The 8504-nt window shown below is 37.2% G+C and overlaps 2 protein-coding genes across 2 annotated transcripts; one reads left to right on the forward strand and one right to left on the reverse strand.

The window, feature by feature from the left end:
• Window positions 1–160: 160 nt before the first annotated feature.
• LOC140793442 (UDP-galactose/UDP-glucose transporter 4-like) lies at window positions 161–2589 on the forward strand. Its single transcript, XM_073144920.1, has 7 exons — window positions 161–572; window positions 751–779; window positions 871–1072; window positions 1435–1677; window positions 1802–1903; window positions 2059–2166; window positions 2279–2589. Exons 1-7 carry the CDS (start codon window positions 444–446, stop codon window positions 2504–2506), a joined length of 1041 nt encoding a protein of 346 aa, XP_073001021.1. The 5' UTR covers window positions 161–443; the 3' UTR covers window positions 2507–2589.
• A 292-nt stretch (window positions 2590–2881) lies between these two features.
• Window positions 2882–6758, reverse strand: LOC140793443 (uncharacterized). Its single transcript, XM_073144921.1, has 5 exons — window positions 6419–6758; window positions 4678–4939; window positions 4374–4573; window positions 4085–4272; window positions 2882–3554 (listed from the first exon to the last, which is right to left on the reverse strand). The coding sequence occupies exons 1-5, from the start codon at window positions 6508–6510 to the stop codon at window positions 3268–3270; spliced, it is 1029 nt and encodes a 342-aa protein (XP_073001022.1). The 5' UTR covers window positions 6511–6758; the 3' UTR covers window positions 2882–3267.
• Window positions 6759–8504: the final 1746 nt, after the last annotated feature.

Here is an 8504-nt window from a genome sequence, read left to right on the forward strand (position 1 = left end):
GCCGCAAGTTGCTCCAGGCCTAGCGCAGCGCAAGTGCCACTGTGTAGATTCCCGAAGGGAACCCATCGTCTCAACTGCTATTCTCACCCCGACTTTTCCCGTCATCTACTCGTTTTCCCGTCCTACGTCTCCTTAGCCATCCCACGAGTCCTCGCCTCGCATCTTTCCTCTCATCAAAAGCGGGAGCGGAGAGAGGAGAAGCGAGGGAAACGCATGACTTGCTATCTATTGCATTAAGAATATGAGTTTTGTTAGGGAATCCCTTCTCTAATGCCTCTCCTTTCTCTTTCCATTTAGGGCCCCCTCTTGGATTCTTTCCTTCTTCTTCTACTGCTACTATCCTTTTGTGAACTTCTTAGCACTTCTTTTATTGGGTTTTGTGTGGTTTTAGTGTAAGTTTTGTTTGCCTTCTTCGTTTGAGAGAGAGAGAGAGAGAGAGAGAGATGAGGGCAGGGGAGGAGCAGGGGAGGGCTCTGTTTGGGATTTCATTAACGGAGAGGCCCAAGTGGCAGCAGTTCATGATATGCTCCTCCGGATTCTTCTTCGGCTACATCATTAATGGCCTTTGCGAGGTATTTGTTTCTTCTTGTCTGGCATTGGAAAAATCTAATATTTTTGGTTTTCCTTACAGTATGGATTCAATCTTTTCCTCTCGGTTCTTGCTGCTTGTGTCTCGAAATTGTATCTACAGATGGGAATTTTACTGCCATTATATGTAATTCTGCTAAATTTTTTTTGTCCGTCTTCCAGGAATATGTTTATAATCGACTCCAATTCAGGTAAAACCTCTATGATTCTTCCATATGATCTTTAATTATACTCTTTTCTCCAAAATTTTGAAGGAATATATTGATTCTATTGTGCTTGCAGCTATGGTTGGTACTTCACCTTTGTGCAGGGTTTCGTGTATTTGGGTCTCATATACCTGCAGGGCTTCACTCCGAAGCAGATGGTGAATCCCTGGAAGACATACGTGAAGTTGTCGGCGGTGCTCATGGGATCTCATGGCCTCACCAAGGGCTCCCTGGCTTTCCTCAATTACCCTGCACAGCTCATGTTCAAATCCACAAAGGTTGCATTTTTTAATCCTGGTTTTGATCTTATCTTGGAAATTATCAGAGTCAGGATCTATGCATAGACGAATGCTTGTTTATGGTATACTTCTCGTATTAATTCTTGGGGGCTATTATAACTGGAAGTGACCACATTTACAAAGTCGATTTGTATGAACAAAAGCAAGAATAATCAAGCTACATTCGTAGAACTACCTAATGCCTTATCCACCTTTATATATAGTCTAAAAGTTTAGGAGACTAATTTTGGATTGTCGAAATTTCTGAGCCGAAGGAACTCTTTTTCCTCCTTTTCATTATTCTTTCCTTATGGAATGGTATGTACCGACTCATACTAATTGAGTTCTTTGCGGGAATCCAGGTACTGCCAGTAATGGTCATGGGGGCATTTATTCCTGGTCTAAGACGAAAATATCCAATCCACGAGTATATTTCTGCAGTTCTACTTGTTGTGGGCCTCATCCTCTTTACACTAGCAGATGCCCAGACATCACCCAATTTTAGTTTTATCGGTGTGGTCATGGTGTCGGGAGCTCTAGTAATGGATTCCTTTCTTGGGAATCTCCAGGAAGCCATTTTTACCATGAATCCCGAAACATCACAGGTGATTCACAATCCTTTTACTTATAGCCAGGCCATTATGGCATGCATGTGGTGGTGTTCTTATTTTTGAGGTTGATTAATTTGAGGAAAGGGTCACATTGAAGGTGTGATACTATTTTTCGTAGATGGAGATGTTGTTTTGTTCAACAGTTGTGGGGCTACCTTTCCTGATTCCTCCTGTAATCTTCACCGGGGAGCTCATCAGAGCATGGAATTCTTGTTCTCAGGTAAATAACAATTCAGGCAAGTTGCTCGGAATACTAGCAACTTTACTGAAATTCCTTCTTTCTCAATCTTCTTTGATTACCGGCAGTAGTGCTGGCTTCTATTTGTTATTGTTAGAGTCTAAAAATAAACTAGACATTAGTGTTTCTAAATGCAGCATTTATATGTCTATGCTGTCTTGGTTTTCGAAGCGATGGCCACCTTCGTCGGTCAGGTCTCTGTTCTTTCTCTCATTGCCATCTTTGGGGCAGCAAACACTGCCATGGTATGTTCTTCATCTCTCATGAATCTTGATCATATGTTCTAATGCCAAAATATGCGGTCATTTATAACATATATATGGCTCATTACGATCTATACTTGTATATATTGTATAGATAACAACGGCGAGGAAGGCTGTCACACTTCTGCTATCTTATTTGATATTCACAAAGCCTTTGACTGAGCAGCATGTTTCTGGTCTCTTACTAATAGCTATGGGGATTGTTTTGAAGCTTCTTCCAGAATACAAGGATCCCATTTTCAGGGAACAGATTCAAATTAGTCATGTGAGGCAGAAACAAGGATCCAGAGAACAGGAGGGAGAGAAAACTCCTTTGGTTTGATGGAGAAATTAACTAAATAATGATTCGTGTTATCTTGTATACTTATATGCATAAGTTTACGCAATAAAATAGATTTTGTTAAAGCATGCCTTTTTACCTTTAATTTTTGTGTTACTGGATGATTAGATATTTTACGGCAGGATACTGAATTGATAATGATGCTTAAGTTGGTGATCGAGTATTAGGTACCACTGTATGAAGAAGTATAACGTTATTGCTTAAACTGATATATATATCTTAAGACTTAAACAGAGTTGACATCCTGTTTGCAAGAGACTGACTTCCAGAGAGTTACAGTCAACATGTATGCTGACCAGTAAGTAGTAACAAGGAGCGAAAACAGTACCTGTAGATTTATATAAGTTACTTGGCAAATTGGAACTCATAATGGGTGTACCATTAGTAATTACTAAAAAGTTCTTTTCCAGTGGCTGATAGGAATTCTTCGGGACATTTTACAAGCCTTCTACAGCAGGTTAAAGAGGAGAAGAGTGTACATTATAAAAAAGAAAGCATACAACAGCTAAAACAAATCTAAGTACAGCCAAAAAAGAAAGTTACAAGATAATCCAGTTGCTGGAAATAGAAACCAGCAATTCTGAAATTAAAAAAAAAGAAGAAGAAAAAAGTGAAGAAGAAAAGGACATGACATGATCCCAAAGTGGAAGAGAGATGAAATATTAACAATGAGATTGAATGCAGGAATAATCATTTTGATAAATACCCTGCAAAGAGAACTCGAGAGGCTCCTTGTGCAGCTTCTACCTCATTTTCTTGATGATGGCTGAGGTGTGAATCTCTGCGTCTTGCTTGATGAAGCTCCACCAGAGATATGATAGAGGAACAGCGGCGAGACGGCCGAGTGCATGGGCATCGACATATCCCATGTAAGGAGGAAAGTCATAGATCTCCAGGAGAATGGTAAGAACACCTCCAATCGCAATTGCCCACAGCTTGAACCTTGAAGGATGACGGGTTATGATTGCCCACACTGCCCACAGGAGAACTTGAGCTACGCTTAAGGCGATGCAAACCTTCTTATTTAACCCTGATAAGGGTGAAAAATCATGTGTAAGAAAGCAGATATTTGTATATAGATATTGAAAATATAAAATCTGCAAGCATGAGAAGATATGAACAGATCATTCTTCATCGCATGAGGAAAATTTCTTAATGAATCTAATATTATAATCTGTGGCCCATTTTTCATTTCCATGTTACTGTTATATACGGGAATAGAAGGCAAACAAAAGCCCTTTCTGGTGCTAGTTTTTAACCCTATATTACAAGAAACTAAACTCCACACTCAAAACTAAGCTGACTTTTCACACTAAAGAACAGAGCACTAAAGAAAGGTGGTAAATGTTTCAGGACAAGCTAATTTGACATAATTCAAGGGAAAAAAAGAATCTAGCATTGCTTATTATACTGCAATTTCCAAATATAAGTAGATACTTATCAGCTTTTTAAACCAAGAAAAGAAGGAAAAGAAAGTTGCAAATATGTGTCTAAAATTAAACTAAGATATTTTCCTGTGCAGCAACTATCAGTCGTTGTTTTCCATGGCAGAGAACTCACCATAGTCAAATTCATAGAAGTTAAGATACAGTATATGTGTTGTCAAAAATGCCAGCAATGGAGCTGCAACCATAACTCTAGAAGCCTCGTCCTTCACGTTAAATGTTCTCAGAATGGCCAGAATGAGGGAGCACCCAAGGAAAGCTACAGAAGATGAATAGTCCAACTTCTCTGTCAAATCAGAATCTCTGTAGTAGATAAATAAATAAAGTGAATACTTATAATGGAAAGATAATCCCATGGGAAAAGATGAGAATAGTCATCAAGAAATAAAAGTGAATATTCTTACTGACTATGATATATAGAGCTCCAGAACCAGGCATTCATTGCCAATAGGCCGTAAATGTGCCATAAACCAGTGAATTCATAGTATGTCCGACGACTTTGAGGCTGAAGAGGCAACTTGTAATTAACCAGGAGGAAAAAAGAAAGCCATCCATTAAATTGCACCAAAAGAGTCAATGCAGAGAGGGCAGCAGACAGAGGCTCCTGTAGGAGGTAGATTAATAAGAATTTCGTATAGACAGGGAAATTTAGACTGCATAAGCTCAACATGTCAGGAAAATATGGCATACAGCAAAGTAATGAATCACCTGAAACACAAAAACACGCTTGAAAGGCCATTTCCTGTGATACTTAACAGGCTTTAGACCAAGTGCTTCTCTTTCTTTAGCCCGTTGCATCATACAATGGTATTGACATTCATTCTTACAGTTCCATTCTTTCCAGCGCAAGTACAATGGCTCTTGCTTGTACCATGGATTTTTCCCAGGTAAGCCATCAGGTAAAACCTGGCACTGCTGAATAGAGCTGTCTTTAATGGATCCTGTCTTTTCACATTGGTCAATGCAGGCTCTGGCATCCAAAGAAATGTTGACATGTCAACAGATATGTGATTAAATGCTCATCACATATGCAAATAAGCAAACAGAGAAAGAGGTCTTAACAAGCCTAAAATCTGATTATTATTCAAGAATTATGAAGCGATCCTTGCTATAATATGCGGACCACAATTCCTAGGTGTGAACTGTATTTCTCCATTACAGCACACAACCCAAGAATGAAAAGTTAATGGCAACTGAATATACATAACTAGGATAAATCGGCATATTATTTGTATTCGACCTCATAGGATATTTGACAGTAGAAAGATCTTTTTACACTACCATTATACCGAGTACAGTGATTGCCCATGCCCCATGGTAACTTCAAAATCATAAATATTAAATATTTCAACAGCTTGGCCTACAAAAAGTTTTCAGAGTTCAGACTGGTTTGGCTCAAACAAGCCAAAATCGAAATCGACTGGAACTACCAAGCTACCAAAATCGGGCAAAATAAGGTTTTTCACTCTAGTTTCGATCTGGTTTCAAATCAATTATCATCTGTTTAGCTGAAACCTCTTATGGACAAGTCAAACAATTTCAACATTAACAAGCATGGGTTAGATACTTAGATGACAATATTAATGCTAGGAAATAATGAAATTCCACAGTTGTGGGTGCGAAAAGCAACTCAGGTTCCTTGAGTTTTCTGATGGCCAGTCTTACTTGTCTAATTTACACCAGTCATCAAACTAATGTTGAATATTTATTAAATATATATTCAGAAGTTCCATCCCTAGCAATGAACTAATAATATGCCCGTCTGAATAACCATATGACTACTTTCTTACGAATGTAGGAATATCAGTACAATTATCCCTATATTAGAAGTGCTCTTACATCAGACAAATTAAAAACAGAAGTATGAAACTACTACTCTGTCATAAATATCTCGATCAATTTGGCAGGGTGTAAACGAATTAGAAAATATCTAGGTCCGACAGTTGATGTGATTATAGTGTGGCAGTCCAAACCCAGCATGGCGGTACAGAGTTGCTAAGAACTATTTTTTCATGAAACAAATTCTTGTGAATTCTTTGGCAAATTAAGCTTCGCCAAGTATTGAACTTCAAAATTCATATGCAAGTTCTACACATACCACAAGAACTCTCCGACTCCGAACAGGCCCTAAATAGGATCAACAAAGGTCCCATACATAGTGCATCCAACCTGGACCAATAACAACCAATAGTACGACAGTCATAATTGTACTCAGTACTAGCAATCCCAAGGCCATTGCTTTCAGATACATCTTCTTAGACTTCTCTTAACTCGACAAGTATCAGATGCTAAATTGCTAAATAATCTAAATATCAACCTTTTCTAAAAAAAAATAAGTACATCGCATCCCTTCCTTCCCTCTCTGATTGAAACAAATTCTCGATAATTCACATATATGGAATATGTAACTTAATTTGAACTAGAAACATGAATGCAATCGGGGGCTTACAAATAGAGCGGATCGGCATCGCCCTCGCTGGCGCCAATGTTTCCAAAGACGAATCCAAATGCCACAAGCAGTAACAACCAGAGGTCTCCCATCACTCCCCGAGCTCGAAGCTACTCTACCGGGAGCGATCCATAACCAAATCAATAACTAGAGAGAGAGAGAGAGCGAGCGAAGGGCGTGGAAGACTAGATTAGCAGATTGGGAAGCATATCGACAAGTTTGGGATTTTCTCGAACGAGAGAGAGAGAGAGAGAGAGAGAGAGAGAGAGAGAGAGAGAGAGAGGGAGAGTTGTGTCCTTTGCTTTAGTCTTGGGTTTCTTTTATTTTCATTTATCTATATATTTAGCACCGCGAGGCGCGTGGGTGAGTTCTTTATTTCCATTCCCTTTTTCTACTTACTAAACGCACGCGGTTTCCGATAACCCATCTCGACACCCGAGTCTACGAGGTTTCGGCGTTTCGCCATTGGGCGTCGATCCGGGTGAACATACCAGGGTGCGCTAATGAGACACTAATTACACGATACGTGTAAACTAATCTGAGAGTTTGGAGGTTATTCGTTCGAGATTAGAGCTGGATGTGGGTTTAATTACGCAATAACCGGCTCCGATTCTTCGGGAAAGTGATGAGGTGGCCCTGTGCTACCCTTTGGATAATTGGAAAGCAAGAACCACCGTCCTTTGTGCTACCTTCGACGGTGGTGATCTCGCCACGTATATGTATGCTATCGGTCATACAAGTTTAACCGGTCATTGGAATTCGTGTTTTGAAACACTCCGTATATAAATATTGTCAACCTCTTTAACCATTTCAACACTATCTCGTTGTCATATGATTATATGAGATATTCATATTAATAAAAGTTTGTAAGCTAAGTTGTTTCATACTAAATATTTAAAGATACGAAACTTATCCCATCATACACGTTTGCAAAAACTCAATAGCATAGTTATTATTGTATTTAGGACAAAATAATATTTGCACTAATATATCTTAAGCCCGTAGGTTAATTGTAGGTTAAACAGAAAAATATAACTATTATTCTCGATATATAAATTCAACAAGCCAATCCTATCAAAAAAAGAAAAACTTTACATTGTGCACATATAGCACCTCAATAAATTTTATTAAATATTTTTTATAATGTTTTCATAAGGAATTCAACCTCATGATCTTTATCATAAGGCTGAAGAATCTTATATTTGAGCAACATTATCTAATCCTTTTATCACTTATAAAACCATAGCAGTGTACAATAGATATTTGGTGTTGTATTATTGACACATTTTTTTAATCTCTTAAGATATTTATGCTTAGAGAATTTTATAAACCACACTATATATATATTTTATTTTTTTTATTAATATTTCGTATTTAAAGATTTTGTAATTCGGCCTCATATTTTTTTACTATAATTTTTATATAACACATTGAGTTGATTTAATTTAATTAAAATATGTGAGTAATTTATATTTTGTGTCGGTGGGGTTTAGCTTTGAATAAAAATTTTTAGATTTAGGGAGTTAGGATTTAGTTTAGTGGGATAAAATTTAATTTTGGAAAGTATGATTTAGATTTAATAGGGTAAGGTATTGTTTTAGGAAAGATAATTAGATTTAGTCGGGGTAGGAATGTAGGATTTAGTTTTGAGGGAGATGGTGTGCATTAGATTATAACTTTTTAAGTATCTTTTGTAATTTGATCAGCAGAGTTATATTAGTTATAAAATATAGTTAATGCCAGTTATCAAGAGTGTTATATGATAACTACAGCATAAAATACTCAAAAAATAGGATATTAATAATAAAATATATAGAGTGTGATTTATAAAAAAAGTATTAATTTTATTATTAATATATAGAGCGTGATTGTATTTTTTTTAAGATAATTATAATAACGCCCTATCTTTTGGCCATAGTTGAACTATAACTATCTTTTCTGCAAATTGAGTAGTAATTTTCTATGGACGAATACTAAACTTTTGCAACTTAAATAGTAATTTTATACATAATAAATAATAAACTTTTGTGGTTTGGATAGTGTTTTCTATGCGAAATTGAACGGCGCGGATTGAATAGGCATTTTG

This window comes from Typha latifolia, chromosome 8, assembly GCF_019914945.1.
Source record: "Typha latifolia isolate L0001 chromosome 8, TyphaL0001v2, whole genome shotgun sequence".
Classification (NCBI taxonomy): domain Eukaryota; kingdom Viridiplantae; phylum Streptophyta; class Magnoliopsida; order Poales; family Typhaceae; genus Typha; species Typha latifolia.